Raw genomic sequence first — 19,992 nt, 5'->3', positions numbered from 1 at the left:
TTCACACCAAAAGTCAGTGCAGGTCTGTTACAGGGCATCGAAATCATTTTAGATAAATAGTGAATTGGAGTGAAAGTTCTGATTCATACTTGGATTTTTCTTCAGCATCGATGAGTATCAGAAAACATGAAAAAAAAATGACCACGGGTCAGTTCACCTGATTGCCCGTTATGAATACCATAACACATAAATTAGCAAACAGATAGTATTGGCTAATAATCTCTGTTGGGGTGGGTTCTGTTACTTGGTTATCATCGTATGCCAAAATGGAATTGTGTTAGGATTTTGCTGACATTTGTGTTACTATTTCAGAACTTGTAACTGACAAAAATCGTTGTAAAGGTGTTAAGATTATGTTAAAGTTTAAATTTTGATATAAAAATTCTAATTTTGTCACAGCTGTTTAGTGAGGCAGCTGGGTTTGTTTTTTTCAAATATTTGCAATTGAGCTATAAAAACAATGGGACAAGTATTTAAAGCTACATTTTGTAATTACTCTTTGTAGAACTCCACAAAAGCTTTCACCACCAGAGGGAAGCATTTTACTGGTTGGTGTGTTGAATTGTTTGTCTGATGTGTACTGCTGCCTTTGGTATTTCCTTTTAACCCTTTTAGTTAACCTTTATAGGACCTATAACTGAAGTGTGTTCTAAATGAAGTTGTGCCTACAAATGTTATAATGTCTTTCATTTCAGTGTTTTGCAGAGACGTGCCAATTACCAATTGTATTTATCCAAAAATAGCAGCTCTGTTGTGTTGTCAGACTTTATTGTGGTGCAGATGTTCTGTCATTTGTTTAGGCGACAAACATAATGAGGAGTATCTGATGCATAATTATGCAGCTGTGGTATGTTTATGTAGTGTCAGAGATGTACCAAAAGCTGTCTGGAACGTGTTCATTAAAGAGTTCACAACTACAGAAAAGCAACAGCAAGTGGATATTTCACACACACAGTTTTTCTAGGACCAAGTTGTACTAAGATATACTCTGTTAATCTGAAAGGTTCGGAAAATTTCTGACAACGGTTTTGAAATTCCACGATGTTCCTGTCGACTTCTTTCCTAGTTTGTTAAATGGGAGGGGAAAATCATTCTAATTAATCAGCAACTCTAAAACATAGAAAGCACTAAGAAAGGAGTCAAAACTGAGCACAATCTTTTTTCCCCCCCAAAAACTGTGCTTGAAAATGTTCAAGAAATCCTCAAGTTATCAACTTAACAGTGTTCAGTGCCATAAACCTCTCCCGAAAATTCCAGTGCTTTGTTAAAGTACTTGTCCTATATAGTTTAATATTCACTCTGGTTCCTCCTATCTGTCAATTTTATTCTCCAAACCGTTGCAGCCTTCTCCTTCAGAGGGATTACAGTTTCCTGAGAGACATCAATGTTTGGCACCCCTTCGTCCTCATCGGAGTTTATTCCTCCACGCTGTCTGCTGCCATGAGCAACCTCATCGGGGCCTCACGCGTCCTCTACGCCATGGCAAAGGATGACCTGTTTGGTAGGTGGCTCTATGTTTTTTTTTTTTTTTTTTTTTTCGACTGAAACCATCGTTACTGACATTTCAGTGTTTAAAATATGCCAGGAACACAGATGTGATTTGTTATATGAAAATGCCACTGACAACAGAGAAAACATTGGTGTCTGTTTCATAGCAGTGCTGGCTGCCAGACAATCAACTGTATACCTACAGCTGCAGAGAAATAAACACTCTTTAAAAATCTTAAGATGATATCATTTAATCCTGACTGTAAAATTTGTATTGCTTATAATAATAGCAGCAAGGCGATAAGATGGATTATAGTTGATGCAGGTGAAATAATCATCAATATCATCAGCTTTAATAACTAGAGCCATAATTACCCTTTCAGATGGAGTATTTTTAAAGCCTTATATAATCTGTTATTTTCATAGTATTTGTTAAAAATATTTAAAAAAAAAGTATTTTATATATCCTGATTTCTTTTTTTGCATATTTGCCACCAGTTTCAGATCATCAAAAAAAAGTCATATTAGATAACTTGAGTAAATTAAAAAATGTAGTTTTTAATGATGACTTCATGTATTAAGTGGATAAAAACTATAGAAACCCAATTGGCCCTTTGAAGAAAAAAACAATCATCAGTCATGAATGAAGTGTGATTAACCATAGTGTTGGGTCTAAACTCAGACCCCGCTGTATCCAGGACTTATTCCCATGAAAGAAAAACAAGGCAACGGTGTTCAATCGATTTCTTGCGCAAGGGAGGCCTCGTCTGTGTCCAGCACGACAAAGAACCCCCCAAATGGTGGCCTCCTCTCGCTGCCTTTTATTGACAAACTTCAAACAATAGTTTACAAAACACCTCCCCCTGCAACCCCGTTTGGTTACATAGACAAGGACTGTATGTAAATGTATACACTGGGTGTGTGTGTGTGTGTGTGTGTGTGTGTGTGTGTGTGTGTGTGTGTGTGTGTGTGTGTTAGACCTCCTGCTGACCAAAGGGTCGTAAACCCAGGAAGCTTACATCAAAAGAAACAGATCTTTCAGATAGGATGTATCTACAATAAAACCTCCCCCAGCACAGAGTGGCTGGAGAGGTGGTCAGGATCAAAGAGATGGCTTTGATCCTACTGCTTAAACTAAGACTATACAAATTTAAGAAACACAATGGCAACGTTCAACAATTAGACTTAACACATAGTGTTTTGAAAGCAGAGTTGTTTCACTAACCACACTCAAGACTAATTACTGCCAGAAAATCATTTAAATAAAACCTATGTGACAAAAAGAATTTGAATAAAAGAGCTCAAAAAGCAAACACATCATGACACGATCTAACGAAACAGCTGAGAAACACAGTCATCGATCATTCTCAAAAGATGATCGATGACTGTGTTACAAAGACATTTCAAAGGACAGGTACTCCAGCGAGTACCAAAAATGAACACAAGGGCTCGTCTCATATTGGGCAAAAACATCTTGTTGATCCTCAGTGCTATGATGACATGGAACTATTTGGAAGGTTTGAGTCCTGTTACATCTGACATAAAGCTAACACAACATTTCATAGAAAGAACATCACACTAGCACTCACACCTTAGTTGGTAGTGTGATGGTCAAGTTCAAGTTCAAGTTCAAGGTTCTTTATTTGTCACATGCATAGTTATAGAAGTATAACACACAGTGAAATGTAGCCTGACACGCTCCTCGACATGTGCAAAAAAATTGGGGGGGGGGTGTAGAGGAAGAACATTATATATATATACATATAGTATATACATTGGGTGAATGTGCAGTAGTAGCAGCAAGCAGGTGAATTCTGTACATTAATATAAATAGACATCTGACTATTTTACAGGATAGACAATATAAACATATTTAAAATTAAAGGAATTGAAATGTACATTGTGCCTTGGTTTAGTGTCTGGAAGAGTCCTGACTCAGTCAATTATAGATGATGTGAGAGGGCGGGTGTGTGTGTTTAGGGCACGGATGGCTTGGGGATAGAAGCTCCTCTTGAGTCTCTCTGTCCTTGCCCGGAAGATGCGGAACCTTCTACCAGATTGCAGAAGTTGGAACAGTTTGTTGCCAGGATGGGACGGGTCCTTCAGTATCTGCGCTGCTCTAGTCCGGCATCTCCTGGTGTAGGTGTCCTGAAGCGGGGGGAGAGCAATCCTGCAGCAGCGTTCTGCTGTACGGATCACTCTCTGGAGAGCTTTTTGGTCCTTCACACAGCTGTTCCCAAACCACGATGTCATGTTCTGTGTGAGGATGCTCTCCACAGCGCCTGTATAGAAAATCCTGAGGATCTTTGGAGAGACCCTGAATTTCCTCAGTTGTCGTAGGTGATACAGGCGCTGCCTAGCCTTTTTGGTCTGGACCTGAATGTGGGCAGCCCATGTCAGGTCTGAGGAGATGTGGACACCAAGATACTTGAAGGACTGCACCCTCTCCACTGGAGCTCCATTGATGATAATGGGCTTGTAGTCTCTGTGCTGACCCCTTCTGAAGTCCACCACCAGCTCCTTGGTCTTGCTGACGTTCAGCTGGAGGTGGTTGTCCTGGCACCACGATGCCAGATTCTTCACTTCATCCATGTAGGCCGTCTCATCATTGTTGGAGATGGCACCCAACACCACTGTGTCGTCAGCAAACTTCACAATGGTGTTGGAGCCATGGGTGGCCACACAGTATGAAGTGTAGAGGGAGTAGAGCAGTGGCGAGAGGACACATCCCTGAGGTGCTCCTGTATTGATGGTGATGCTGTTGGAGAAGCACCTGCCCACCCTCACCACCTGAGTTCTGCCAGTGAGGAAGTCCAACACCCATGCACACAGACGGCTGTTAAGTCCCAGATCCCTCAGCTTTGTGAACAGTCTGCAGGGCACTATTGTGTTAAACGCTGAACTGTAATCAACAAACAGCATTCGCACATAGTTACCCTGTTTCTTGTCCACGTGGCTGAGAGTGGTGTGTAGGACGTGGGCGATGGCATCCTCTGTGGATCTGTTGGATCTGTAGGCAAACTGCAGCGGATCTGTGGTGTCTGGGATGGAGGAGGAGATGATGTTCTTCAGCAGCCTCTCAAACACCTTCATTACTACCGAGGTCCGTGCAACTGGCCGGTAATCGTTCAGGGATTAGGGTTTGCTGTTCTTGGGCACAGGGATGATGGTGGATCTTTTGAAGCATGTGGGGACCACAGACTTCGCCAGGGACTCGTTGAAGATGTAAGTGAACACACCTGCTAGCTGGTCAGCACAGCAGCGCAGCAGACGGCCGGTGATGCCGTCTGGCCCCGCCGCTTTCCTTGTGTTCACTCTCCTCAGTGCCGCTCGGACGTCATGCTCCGCGATGCTGGTCACCGGTCTCTCGCTGATGACATCACTGTCCTCGGTAGTCAGGCGGTAGATAGCATTAGCCGCCTGGCTAACCTCGAAACGGGCGTAGAACTGATTCAGCTCGTTGGTGAATGCAGAGTCAGCATTGATCAGCGCAGTGTCCCTGGCTTTGTAGTCCGTAATGGTGCGTAGTCCGTGCCACATACTCCGTGTGTCGCCCTGGTGGAAGTGGGACTCCACACGTTCCCGGTACCGGCGTTTGGCATCTCTCACCGCGCGCCGCACGCCGTATGAGGCCGCTTTGTAGGCGCTCATATCGCCAGTGGCGAGACCCGCGTTGTAGGAGGCGGTCCTGGCGTTTACTGCAGTGAGGATCGATCTGTCCATCCACGGTTTCAACCACCGGTCTTGGACTGTTTTGCTGCTTTAGGACCTTACTTATGAAACTGTGAGTTCTGCTCTCTGCCAGAAAATCAGGAAGGGGACAAATACTTTTGGCAGCACTGTAGTTAGTGTTAGAACATAAGGTTCAGGAGACTTTTTTTTTTTTATTCCTTCTTGATATATTTTTTTTCCAATTTAAATGAGTTTACTCATATTTTCCTCTAATATGTATTCCTATTCTGTGGAATATTCTTAACACGTTCACATTCACCTGCCCCAAGTGGAGAAGTTTAAGTATCATGGGTTCTTGTTCATGAGTGACGGGAGAAGGGAGATCGACAGATGGATTGGTGCTGTGGCCTCATTGATGCGGATACTGTACCGACCGGTCTGTTGTGTAGAAGTGAAGCTGAAGCTGAAGCTCCACATCGAAAGGAGCCAGTTGAGGTGGTTTGGGCATCTGACAAGGATGCCTCCTAGGTGAGGAGACAGTGCTATGTGAGATGCCTCCTCACCTCCGGTGTTCCAGGCATGTCCCAGCGGAAGGAGGCACCGGGGCAGACCCAGGACACGCTGGAGAGATTGTATCTCTTGGCTGGTCTGGGAACGCCCCTGGGTATTCCTGAAAGCATTAAATTTACTCCTACAGCAGGGGGGTATCAGTGTGGTCCTCTACATGAGGCTCATCTGGTAGATGCCCGTGGATTTATTGTTAACACGTTCACATTAGGCTCAAGACAAATCAGACCCACAGATTACAATGTTAGAACTGCTTACTGCCTTGAAAGTATAAGAAAAAGTCTTTGGTTATTTAAGTTATTGTAGAGCTGTGGTCACTCTAATCTTTTGAGCTGATTGTAACCTACAGCAAATACTTTAACTCAGTGTCATCTGACAAAATTATACACCTTTGTTAAACATGATAGCTGTGTGGTAGTGACTCAAAGTTAGAAGCAACGCAACGTCTGTCAGTCTTTTCTGCTAGGTTGTTATTTGAGGAAAAAGTTGCTAAAGAAATAAGAAAAGTAACTAAATGTTGAACTAAGTTTGCAACAGTGAGCTAAACTGAAATGGGAGAGAATGTTAGAAACAAAGTTGTTACTTTGTTCTCATGTACACCTCCAGAGAGTGAACAGTGGGAGCAAGTGATCTGTTACAGAGCAGTGCTGACTATAGATTACACAGTGTTGGAGTCAAATTGTTAAATGTTGTCATTGTGTTACTTAAATTTGTAAGTCTTAGTTCAAGCATGATCAAAGACATTCCTTTGTCTCTGACCACCTCTCCAACCAGTTTGTTGGTAAATGTATTTTTATAGCGCTTTACTAGTCCTTAAGGACCTCAAAGTGCTTTACACTTTCAGTCATCCACCCATCGGTGATGGCAAGCTACATTGTAGCCACAGCCACCCTGGGGCGCACTGACAGAGGCGAGGCTGCCGAACCCTGGCACCGGCGGGCCCTCTGACCACCACCAGTAGGCAACGGGTGAAGTGTCTTGCCCAAGGACACAACGACTGAGACTGTCCGAGCCGGGGCTCGAACCGGCAACCTTCCGATTACAAGGCGAACTCCCAACTCTTGAGCCACGATCGCCATGGGGGAGGCTGCAGTGTTTTATTATAGGGACATCCTATCTGAAGGTTCTGTTTTCTTGGTTAGTAAGCTTCCTTCTTTTATGACCCTTTTGGTGAGCAGGAGGTCACACAAACGCACCCCCAAACACAAACACACACACTCACATGCATACACACACACATACACACACATATAGGGGCAGGGATAGCTCAGTAGGTAAAGTGGTCGCCCCATGATCGGAAGGTCGGCGGGTCGAATCCACTTAACGGCTACCCTGAGGTACCCCTGAGCAAGGTACCGTCCCTACACACTGCTCCCCGGGCGCCTGCTTAGTGGGCTGCCCACTGCTTCACTGAGTGAATGGGTCAAATGCAGAGAAAAACAAGTAATTTCCCCATGGGGATCAATAAAGTATCCATTATTATTATTATTATTATTATTATTATACAGATGCTTGCACATACATACACACATAGTACCTTATCTTTTGTAACCATAGGGGGGGTTTACAATGGGAGGTGCTTGTGTGTACTGTAACTGTTTTCAATAAAAGGCGGCAAGGAAGGCTTTTTATTTGATGCTGGCTAGGAGACAGGTGAGGAGCGTTCAGCTCCAAGAGCCTGGTTCCGACCAGTCTCCCTTGCTAGCAAGTAAAAGCTGTTCGTCTTGTTTCCTTGCTTGTCATTAACGGGAATAAGTTTCTAAACCAGCGGGGCCTGTGGAAGCGCAGACCCAACACCTAGCTGTGTTTACATTTTCACATTTAAAAAAAGAGTGCGTAACAGAATTGTAAAGTATGTGATCATCTAGAGTTTGTTGTATCATCAAAAGATTCAGGTATGTGAAGAAATCTCTGTGTGCAAGGGATAAGGCTGTGATCTTCAGGCCTTCAGGCAGCTCAGCATTAAAAACCGTCATGATAGTGTCATGGAAATCAGTGAATGAACCCATTTTCTGGGATCATAGTTCACCATGCCATCCACAAATGCCTGTTGAAGCTCTTTGACAGTGGTCCCCAACCTTTTTTGCGCCACGGACCGGTTTATGTCCGACAATATTTTCACGGACCGGTGTCGCAGATAAATACAACAAAATAAAACCAGTACCTGTACCAAAAAAATAAGATTTATTCATAACACATGGGAAAAGAGCCAGGGAAACCGAGTTAACGATAAAAACGATTTAAAAAAATAACGCTAAAAACCGATAAAAATCCTGAAAACCATAAATTTCACACCCGAGCCTCAACTCTCGTGGTACCAAATGACTCACGGACCGATACCGGTCCGTGGCCCGGGGGTTGGGGACTGCTGCTCTTTGATACAAAGTAGTCATATTTCAACATGATGCAGAAACACTGCTATCTTCTCTGAGCCAAAGTTAATTTAAAATGAACTGCGGAAAACTGTTCTGTGGTCAGATGAAGCAGAATTTTAAATTCTCTCTAAAAAAAATTGGATTCTTCATCATCCAAACTAAAAAGGAAAGGGACCAGCTGGTTTGTTATCAGTAAAGCCTGCATCTCTGGTATGGAGATGTATCAGTGCCTGTGGAATTGGCAGCTTGCATATCTGGAAAGGCTCCATCAATACTTAGAGGTATGCACAGGTTTTAGAGCAACTTATACTCCCTTCGAACAGTGAAGGCCTTGCATGTTTTAGCAAGACAAAGTTAAACCACATAGTGCATCTTTTACAACAGCATGGCTTTGTAGTAGAACAGTGCAGCTGCCTGCCTGCAGTCCAGACCTTTCACCAGCAAAACAGAAAAGAAAACACAGAAACAAAGAAAATATGACCCAGGCAGCTAGAACCCTCTATCAGATCAGAATGGGACAACACTCGTCTTCCCAATAAGGATGTTCACAGGCTGTTGTTTAAAGCAGATGGGATGCTACACAGTGTAAACATGGAGCTGTCCCAACGTTTTTTTTTTGCACTGCCAGAAAGTTTCAAAATGAGCAACATGAAATAGTAAAAAGACTCAGCGTAAACATTTGATATACTTGTGTGTTTTATTGTGAATAAAATGTGTTTTTGAGATTTTCAAATTACTGCTTCCTGTTTCTTATTTAAATTTTACACAGATTAAAAGACAAACACTTTGTTTGTACCTTCACCGTGACAGGAAATCCAAAAAGCAGTCCTAATATCCAGCAGAAACTTTTTGTCATGTGTGTAGGTCCATGTGTAGGCGGCTGGTGTATTTCAGGGATCAGTGGTGCTTATTTCTTTTCTTAAAAAAAAAAAAACTCTGAAAAAACTGAACACAAACCCTCTGAGTCAAAGCCATTCCCATATCAAGCGAGTGCAGCGTTTGTGTGATTTCAATCACTTCTCTGTGTGAGTCGACGCTGCCTGCTGCTTTGTCGTTATTAATGACTCTGAGCAACTTCCTTATCCCGTCCTCTCCTTTTTTTGTTAAGTCTGTTGCAAATGGATTTGGCCCGTTTCTGTCTGTGTGTATAGCCGCACTTCTGTGCGTGTGTGTGTCAGGGGAGATAAATGGCCGTATTAGTCAGAGTTCCTCGATGAAGTGATCTGATGGAGCAGAGGCAGACGACTCTGGTACGAGTCTGTTCACTCACTGACACCCAAAGGGTTAACTTAAGTTAGATTAATGTCTTTAATTAAGAGTCAGTGACTGTGGAACCATAAATGTGTAGTGTGTGTGTGTGTGTGTGTGTGTGTAAAAGGGACAGTAGGATCATGACGTGTGTGTTGTTCTGGTTGTTGTCACTCATGCATGCTGCTCACTGCTTAACCTTGCCACTGTCCTATGCAAACTAAGTGATGGATGCGTCAATTTTTCCCAACACACACACACACACACACACACACACACACACACACACACACACACACACACACACACACACACACAATCACACTCAAAAGAAGTTCTTTGTTTTTCCTCCCTCTGTCCCACACCTCTTCCATTTCTTTCTCCTCTCTAACTTGCTAATCTCTAACTCCTTCACCTCTGCCCTGCCTCTCTTCATCCTTTCCATCTCCCTGCTCTGCCGCATTGATTTGACTTTAAAGTCGCGCTGATTTAATTCCAGTCCTTTACCATCTGTGAAATTTACTCTTAAACTCAGATCCCCCTCGACTGCCCGCCTCGTCCCTGCACCTCCTGTCTCTCCACCGTGTGAGCCTCGTTATCGTCTCCATAGTCTTTCACCAGCCTTACCTCTGTTGTGCTCAGCCACCACAGGGTTCAAAGCAAATACCATCATCGCCACACGATGAAATGTCGTGCAAGCTATGAGATGTATGTAAATGTATGTAAATATCTTTCAATAGACCATACAGGCCTGTAAGGTATTAAATAGAGTGACGCGTCGTTTGTCTCCCTCGCTGTCGCCTGCCCACTCGCTTTCCCTCTCTCTCGCTCTCCCTTTTCAAAGCAGACATTTAGTTAATTACATAAATTTTGTGCAAATGTCAGTAAAGGTAGAAAATACCATCCCCAGTGAAAATCAGATCTGTTCTGTGCACTTTACCATCATCGGTTATTGTTTATATCTGTTGCTCTTGGAAATAAAATAAAAAATGGAAAGAAAGCAGTAACAGAACCTAGCGAGTCGGAGCGGGATTGGCTGTCGCTTCCAGGAGGAGTTTGTTTTTTAAATCTCATACTGTGTTAATATCTCCCTACTTGAGTGAAATGTTCAGAATTTAAAGAGTGACAAATTAGATCGTCAAAGGGACTTGGATGTACTTTCAGTAATGCATACCAGCAAAATCTTGTTTATGGTCATTGCCTCGACTGTTGCACATGCAGACTGCGACAGCCGCACCTCCATTTCAATGTACTAATGGCTGCGCTACACACCCCAGGTTACGAAAAGCGAGACGTACACAACCATACAAAACGACACTAAAGCGTGGTGCACACCAGCAGTTATGACTTAGCTTTTCACGTCACTCACATTCACGAGGTCGAAAAATGGCACACATAAACTAAGCATTAGACCAAAGGCCTGCAACAGGCACAATGACTGACACCTGTGGGGTATACAGCGAAGGAAGTTCAATACAGCCAGGCTTTCTTTGGATCAGCTGCTGTGACAAAACCTGAAACCCAGTGAGGGATAATGGATATCACAACGTTGGTTATCAGCGTTTTCGGCTATCCAAGCTTTCTATTTCTTCCTCACATGAAAAGAGTTGTTTTGTGCACCATGTGACTCTTCTTCCACTTCTTCCACACAAAATAATCCCTGTCAGTTCTGCCTACGCCAGTCAGAGATGATGACGATGATAAAATAGTGAAGTAGAAAAACAGTGTTTTTTAAGCTGTTATTTTTACTGCAGTAGTTCTGAAAAATCAAAGCACAGATTAAAAATGATGAGTTTGCTCATTAGAAGCTGCGCATTAGTAACACAACCGAAACTATAAACTGGATATATTTAAACATCAAACGTTACTTTCATAGTCTACCAAAGGTGTGTAAATTGCTTTAGTTTGTCAGCACATCAAAATAAAATTAATTATTCGACTTATTGAACAGGTCTTCTTGCTGTGTGAATGTATGTAAAACATTTATACATTTTTGCATCACTTCCATTGACAGTGTTGGGCTTCATTTGGCGGTGTTAGTAACGTGTAACTCAACAAACTGCACATGTAAACTGTATTTCCTTAGCAGAGAATCTATACTGCAGAGAATCAGTGAAAACATGAAGCTTCCTGCTGGTTTTGAACTGAAACTCAATATAAATAAAACTCTGAACAGGTTATATGTTCATAGACATACGTTACCATGGTGATTTAGCCAGTTTAAAAAAGAGGATAAATTTTTGTGACACTGAAAACTTTAAGCTCAACATAGCTTGCTAACCCAATAATCATGATTCTTAGTACACCCCAGTGCTCTGCACTTGCTATTTAACTTCCCCAGATATCGACACTGTGTCAAGCTGTGTCCCCTTTTCTGCTTCTACGAACACATTTAATAGATAACACTGTCTATTAAAACCGAGAAAGGCCATTCGTTACAATCTTTCACTGATTAAGCTGTTCTGTTGACACATGCTTTACTGATGTGAACATGGAAGACTGTTGTTACGGTGATGCTGCTGATAAATATTTTAATACTAAGATTCAAAAGGTCACTGTCTTTATTGTTTTTGTTTTTTTCTCACCTCTGCAGGTAAGGCGCTGTGGCTGGCTAAGAAGACATCTCGCAGTGGCAACCCCTGGGTCTCAGTGCTGATCTCCTGGTTCCTAGTGCAGGTTAGTAGTGATAAGCAAATCAGTATCAGCAGATAAGTGCAACTTTATATCACGTCAAGCAGTACTGCTAAATAACTGTAAGTAAATGTTTTGTAATCAGTGTGTGGGCTGAGGAGAAAAGAGTCTAATGTTAGAGTTTGTCCCGTCAGCTTCATGTTTTGTACAAATCCAAATGAGGAAACATGTTTTGAATAGCAAAATTAAAAGCAAAGGAATGCTGTGTCAAAAATAAGAGCTTCAGTGATCAAACGTCCAAACAAGACAACACTAGCCTTAGACTTGGCTTTCAATATTTCACTGAAATCAGTAACATTCTTCTACGAGAGATATAATTCTCAGTACATAAGGAAGGTAGAGAACCTTCAAACAAGCCAATATTATTTCTGTATAATTAATGCAAGGTTGGCAAGGTAGAGGGACAAAATCATCGGGAATTCCTGTTGTTTGGATTGTTCAGTGTTTTTCAAAGAAACTTTCCTCAGGCAAGAAGATCAGAAAGTCCTCTCTCCCTTCAAACTAAACTTATTCATTCACCAGTTCAGCCTGAGCAGTTTGATGTCTTTGTTTTCTATCACCGCTCAATCTGCATCCACGCACACCTGTCATAGTGCTGCTTAAATTTGTGCATTTGCATTAAACAAATGGCACCTGAAGTCAGTTATTCTGTCGACTAATGCGTTCCAAAGGCGTGCTTCTGCATCACTAAAGTCTCTTTGGTTTAATAGAGTTCAGTGAATTTTCCAAAAAAGCACAACTTACTTACTTTAAGTAGTTTTACTGTGTTGATTGGTAGGTGAGGATGCTGAAATTTCCTTTCCTTCCCCGTCTTTTATTAATAACACTTTAAAATTTTTGATAGACAAAGAGATATAAATAAATAGAGAGACAGGCAGACAGGCTGTGGGATTTGCAGAGGATAGCAGCTGGAAGGAAAACGGATCAAGATGAAGTGCGTTCACTTTTGTAACATGGTTACAGACTGCTACCACAGAGGCAGTATCTGTCAGATATCTGACAGTTTATAATGTTATTCATAATTGCTGCAGGCATTTATGTCCCTTTAGATTAAAGTGGACCCATTATGTGTTTCTTTATTTTTCTGTCATATATATTTTGTTAGAATGGTGGCTGCCAAAGTTTCAAATCGGGAGGCCAGTGGATGTAGATGTAATCCCTGTGAGCCAAACGGTCAGGCTTCAGACTTCTCACTTCATTTCTCCAATCTAGGAAGAACATCTATCCCTCCGTCTGCTCATTTTTTTGCCACTTTTCTGGATCCAGGAGCACAAGTCTAAGCAGAGAGGCAGAGAACTTTCCTCCCTCAGCTCTTCTGAGGGGGCTAGCGAAAAAGATGTAGTCCCTCCAGTGGGTCTTGGGTCTGCCCCTGGGCCTCCTCCCAGTTGGATATGCCTGAAACACCTTGCATAGGAAGGACAAAGGAGGCAACCTAGTCAAATGCCTGAACCACTCGAACCCCCTCCTTTCAGTGCGGAGGATAACGTCTCCACTCTGAGCTTCTCCCAAATGGTCGAGCTCATCGTCCTGTCTCTAAGGGAGTGGTCAGCTCATGGCCATAAGTGAGGGGAGGAATGCAGATCAACTGTTAAATGGACAGATTCACCTTCACTCTCTCTTCACCATCGCACATTGAGCCCATCTGTCGACCTGTCAATACAGCCCCCCCCTCTTCACTTTCCTTTCTACTATCATTAGCATGGTGTTAGTCTTCAAACCAACAACCCACTTCACTTATAGTGTCACAGTTGTAAATAAAACACAACCACATTAGTATGTTGTAACATGCATACTTATTTCTTTATGCTGAAACATAAAAGCTATTTCAGACACGGTTACTCAGGAGACTACAATACGAAGCTGCAGCTGACAAACAGGTGGCAGGTGGTGGCTGCCGTTACATTTTGTCTTTCTTCACACTTGGACCAATCTATGACTGCATGGATGAACCTTTCTTCAGCCTGATGGGGCTCACATTGAGTCTTTGCTGTTAATTCCCACCGCAAGCACCAATATCATACCAATAGCGTGGAAGTGTGCTTTTTAGGGCTTTGTTAAGCAGATGTTTAGTTCAAGTTAATCAAGATAATCAGGTGTAAAAGGCTGTCAAATGAATTCAAAACCTTTAAGTGGAATTAACATTATACAACTTAATCCTTTCAATTCCTTTAAGCCTTCAGCTTCACAGTATAAAATACAAACTATTTAGAACTGTCCAAGAATAAAAATAGGGAGGTGGAAAACATTCAGAAGCATTTTTGACAAGCAAAATTATAACTAAACAAGAGTAACTTATCATCTAATCGATTCACTTCCCATCTGGGTTCATTACTAGCAACAACCTGGTGTGTAGGTGATTAAAGTATAGAGGCAGCGCAAACCGAACAAGACTGAACAATATCAGAGCAGCTGAATGGGAAAAACTGGCACTTTTTTCCCACTCTGACCAAAAGACAGCACATAGTGTTTTTCTCTTCTATTGTGTCACCTAAGTGGAGGAAAGAAGCCAATTTAGACCAGGAGAAAATATTGGCAGAGTAGAGGAGGGTGGGGATAGAGATGAAGAGCAGGCGGAGGATCTTAGGAGCAAATAGGCCTGACTAAACCATCATTATCAGAGGTGAGTGTTAAAGGCTGAATGGCTTGTCATTATTTGCGCCCTCTCTTTTTCTCACTCGCTGTCCCCCTCTCGTCCCCTTCTCTTCATCTCCGGCACTCTCCAGGAGCGGAGGAGGAGCAATTAGATGGAAATCGTTAGCTGCGTCGCTGCTGCTGCCATCATCAGAAATCATTGACTCCTGTCCTCTTTCTCTCTGCCTCTTCCTCCACCATTTGAATGATTCACTGATGACAAAAGTCTGATTGTAATCTTGCCTTAAACTCTCATGTGCTGCGGGATTGAAAAGGAAGGAGGAGGGAAGAGGGCGGCAGGGGCCTTGCTTTATTGGACTTCTAAGTAAAGGAGAAATGGTCGGGGAATGCAGGGAGAGAAAAGTATAAATGGTTGAAGAGAAGACTGAAGAGCATAGGGTTGGATGGTGATCTGACAATATAGGCTGCAACCCAAGAAAAATAAATGGTATGTATGTCACTTCCAAAGGACGTCAATAAACTTGGCAAAAACAAAGCAAGATGAACCGGACAAAGCCGCAACAGCCTGGCACTTCCTCCTTATGCTGGTCATCAACTTTGTCACACACTGCTGTGTGATGGCGTCCCACTCTTCAACCAGCATTTGTCATATGTCAACCAACATGGTTGTGTTGAACGCTCTGGCTATAACAGTACGCCCAAGCTGATCCATAGTTTTAATTCTACTGTCCAGCACTAATCGGGCACTGATGTGTTGTTGGGACAACTTAAATTGTTGTTGTTGGATTCAGTTCCAGCTTTCATCACTGTTGATGCTTGACTAGTCATTTTTACACTGCCGGTGATGTTTGATAATGTTTGACCACAGTTTTAGGCTTAAGTTTTAGGCTGGTCCTACAGGCCGGGCGTTTGGTTTCAAATAATGTCAATGGAATCTAAAATCTTGTTAAGAAACGTGACAGATGTGAACATTTTTGATGACTCGTAGGCAATTCAGATGGATACAGACCTGTCGATAGCCACCAGGTGTTCTCCAGCCGGTAATCGTGAATCTTGAGTTGGATATAAGAGTTGAGGGTGGCTATGTTATGGACATGGATGCAAATTTAATCTGAAATGACTGCTGATGGAATCCGTGTTAATATAAAACAGTTGTTTGAGTCTTTAACAGACGATGGGAGAAAGCAGAGCTCTGTACAACAAACATCTTTCCCCTTTGTTGGTGTAGAGGAACATTGCCTCCTTGCCTCTGTGATGTCTTTGTTTTTGATGCACAGTTTGACTGATGTCAGTTATACTTTGCTCCCTGGTTACCTTACACACAAGGAAACTCCAGAGTTTGGGACCAGTACCGGTCCAATCGTTTGACATTCTAGTCTGTATTTGAGTGTTAACGTGATAGGATCATTTTACGTTTTATAAATACTAATATAATAAATTGTAGACTATGTCTTCATAGTCAAGTTATTTTATAACCCTCTTGAATGAAAGGTGAAAGTCTTTAATTCTTGATTGTTTTAGTTCAAATTCACTGTGGTGTTGTACCGAATTGTCTCTGTCCTAACTGATGGACCCGGCTTTCTGCATCTGGACTCAAATACACACTCTAGAATGTGCTGTATGATTGTTACCTGTAATGCTTAGCCATGTCTGGAAAAGCACAGTTCTGTAGTAAAAAGCATTACTCAGCTTTTTCCACTTTATTCTTTTTATTTAATAAAAACGTGTGTGTGAGCCTTTACACTGCAAGGACCTGTGTGGCAATTAATGCACACTGCTCTCCAGTAAAAACAGTCTTTTAAATCAGCGCATAATAGCGGGATGGTGTGTGTATGCACACACAAACGCAACTCATTCACACTCAGTTGGTGTGCTGTCAGAGCGGTTGTACATGCAGGCCTGTGTCTGAGTTAATGGCTAATTAATGCTCTGGTAGAGCCAGCTCCCACGGGTGCACTGAAGAGACACCCACTGACTTTGACTGTCAGAGGTCAGCAGTGCTCCCTCACACACTTTCTCTTTTTCACTTGTCTTCCTCTCTCTTCTTTGTCTTCCCCCACTTCTCCAGCCTCACTGCTCCCTCGGTGCATGGTGACCTGTTCTCCCCGCCTGTCAATAATGTGACATCATTAATTTCAACTCCCCACCGTTACATTTTCTCCCCCCTCTCTCTTTCTCAGTGTACATCTGCCTTATGGTGGCTGCTATCTCCCCTCCACACATACCAATAATATATCCTTGAGCTCATGAATATGTTCCCCAACTCTGGAGAAGTTTCTCAGTAGCAAATCATAAAACACACAATAAAAGGAGAGAGAGAGAGGCGGTGTTCTGTGTTTGTACAGTACAGCAGTTACCTCCTTGGTCTGTGCAATCAGGCCCTGCAGCTCACAAACACATATAAAAAGCCCACTCCATGATGATGAAACGACTGCAGGAAATGTTTCATTCGGCACAGACGAGCTAATGACGGTCTTTACCTGAAAGATTTACATGTGCTGTTTCTCCACCAAAGTGAAGGTGAGGTGCTTGAGGAACGGAAGGTAGCAGTGGGGAAGATATCCATTTCTGACAATTTAGTCGTGTTCGCGCCACAATTCAACAGAGATTGTTGCAAATGAGTGTAATTTACACACTGAATGAACAGCTAAGCTATGGTTTGCGTGATGGTGATAATGTGTTGTGAAAGCAGCACACATGTATTACTGTGACATTAGAGTTTTGTTCAAATGAGGGATAGTTGAGCTGAGGAGGGGGGTGATCATGTGTGTTTATTTTTTAAAGTGTAGTTTCACGTCAAATACATCTGAGATATCTGCTTGTAATATTCTCTTGGATGTAGATACAGTTGATATTTACAACCATGAAGTGCAACATAGAATAAATTAAATAAATGTCACACATTGAGTGTTATTTTATAGTTTTGATGTCCTACACGTTGTTGCAAATAATAAAATAAAGAAATGGAGAAGTAGTTTCCATCTTAAGAAGTCTCTCAAAGTAGAATGGGAGCCAGAACCTGAACCATCCCGTAGCTGTGCTACTAAAGGCTCAGATTGTTTGCCCCCCTTTTCCACTCCTGTTGCTCAATGTTCACTGCCCCAGTTGGCCGTTGCAGACCCTGGTTCTGCAAAAGGTTTCTTCCTATTAAAAGAGCGTTTTTCTTTCCCACTCATGCCAAGTGCTGCTAAAAGGAGATCACTTCATTTTGGAGTCTTCTTTCTAATACTGTAGAGTGCTTAGCTTGCAATATGTACTGCTGTAAGGTAGCTGTTGTTGTAAATTTTCTCTTTATAACTAAAACTGAATTGAAGTGAATAGAATAAAAAGTTTGAAGCATTTACAGAAAGAGCAGGAAACCCTCAGAATTGAGTTTTCAGTTTAGCACAGTTGTCTGTGAAGCTTTTAGCTACTTATAATTTAATAATGATTTGAATTTCTGATCTTAAACTTTGCTATCAGCATTTAGTGGCACATTCTGCAACTTGTAGTTTGAGACAAGCAAGTAAAGTGAGTATTAGTCTTATAATTGACACATTTTAATATTTACTCCTAGCAGCTCGTGGCTCAAAGTCAAGAACAACATAATTTGGTATAAAATTCAAATTGTGCTGTAGCTTTGTGCATATAACTTAGCCTTTTGCATTTCTGGTCTAAATGTAGGTTTTTCTTTTTAAATAAATTTTTGGTTAGATGCCTGAAATTATGACTGCTTTAGGCATTTTCACATTTTATTTTCCACCATTTAATAAATATGTAAATACCCCATTTTTGGCTTTTGTGTTTTAGGGAATAAGATGGCTAACAAAAGGCTAAATGAGCGTTCATAAGTTGCCCGGGATATTCTACATCATCACATCTAACACAGAGATGACCTGTGACAGTCATTCAAAAAATAATGTTTTTTCTTTCACGGCTTAATAGTAGTGTGTTAATTCTAGGTTGATCACAGGGTACTGGTAAAACGAGGGAGAAATATATATTTAAAAGAAGATGCATATGCAGCAACAGTCTAATACTCCAGTATCCAAAATGACCATTTCTAGTCCAAACATTAAGCTATGTCATTGTGATTTATTATGCTAAGTAAACTGTTGTCAGGTGAAACAGTCGAAGCTTTTACTGTCTTTATTCGTGACTTCCCCGTCCAAATATTACTCGCAGTGAATTGCATAGAGCCTTGTTCACACATTCTGATATCAGGGAACATGGCAGGGAGCAGGGCTTATAATGAGGTCATCATTTCCCTGCTCCATTAGAAGTCAACTAGTGCACCTCTGTAAGAAAGGGTGAGTCTCATACATCTACGTGCTGTCATTATTATTAGATGTACGGCTCTCCCCCTGAATCGGCCACTGAGAATATAAAGTGCAAGCGGATGTGGCTGTTTTGTCACGTAGCTGCCATAGCTAACATAGCTGCCTGTCTGAACAGCAGGCTTGATACCATCTTAATTAAAACTCAACATTAGCCTCAGTAAGTGGCTCCCAAAGTGGAGCCAGATGACCACCTGTGGTCCTTCCAAGATCCCCAGAAAAGTGTAGAACAGTTTAGTTTAACGGTGTCTTGCTCCCTAGATGCTAGTCTAATCTATCCTTTATGTCACCTCTTTGCCACAGTGGAGCTAGATAATCATATCTCACAGCAAAAAGGTTTCTTGGGACCAAAACTCAATTATCTAGGGATCCTTGGCTTGAAAATGTATGGAACCTCTGCCCTTGTTAAGACCTCACTTTAAAGCCTCTGAGACGTTTTAGCTCCAACAATTCTCTGATTGCTGGTATTATTTTATATATTTATTTTTGGTTATTTTATATTTTTGGAAAATATCCAGCTAAGAGGCAAACAAAGCTCAGATGTATCAGAGCAGCTGACATGGCTTTAACTTCATATTTTAGATTTTTGGAAGTGAAAAGTTGTTAGGCGCTGGAAAAAAGTCATAAAAAAAGAATAAAATGCACTGTTCTGACTGTAGAATGTAGTATTGCTCTAAATGCTAATCTCTTCTCTGTTTGTCTTCCCCCTTCTTTCCCTGCTTCTTTGTTTCGGTCATTCTAGCTGGTCCTGTTTTCAGGGAAGCTCAACACCATCGCCAGCATTGTGACCATTTTCTTCCTGCTGGTGTACGCTGCTGTGGACTTGGCTTGCCTCGCCCTAGAATGGGCCTCGGCACCTAATTTCAGGTACACACACGTCTGGTAATTTACACACACATGTAGACAGAGATTCTGTGCCATAATAAAAGCTCATGGCTTTCTTGCACATGTTCTCCATCACTTTTTCCTGACTCACTGAGCACACTGCGCTCCCCATTGTATTTTTTTCCCTCTGCTATTGTTTATGTATATGTGTATTTGGA

General features: G+C 42.0%; 1 protein-coding gene across 1 annotated transcript in view; it reads left to right on the top strand.

Moving 5' to 3' along the window:
• The window catches only part of LOC146618301 (solute carrier family 12 member 9), an 83,032-nt gene that overhangs the window by 33,482 nt on the left and 29,558 nt on the right, over window positions 1-19,992 (top strand). The window contains exons 7-9 of the mRNA XM_085370775.1: window positions 1,344-1,501; window positions 11,944-12,026; window positions 19,692-19,816. Coding sequence (XP_085226901.1) covers window positions 1,344-1,501; window positions 11,944-12,026; window positions 19,692-19,816 — 366 coding nt within the window. The remainder of the gene's footprint in view (window positions 1-1,343; window positions 1,502-11,943; window positions 12,027-19,691; window positions 19,817-19,992) is intronic.

The sequence above is a fragment of the Diplotaxodon limnothrissa genome, linkage group LG14 (assembly GCF_057381915.1).
Source record: "Diplotaxodon limnothrissa isolate DT_005_m linkage group LG14, D_limnothrissa_male_GT1.1, whole genome shotgun sequence".
In the NCBI taxonomy this organism is placed as follows: Eukaryota; Metazoa; Chordata; class Actinopteri; order Cichliformes; family Cichlidae; genus Diplotaxodon; species Diplotaxodon limnothrissa.
This window is presented reverse-complemented; position numbering and strand designations above follow the sequence as displayed.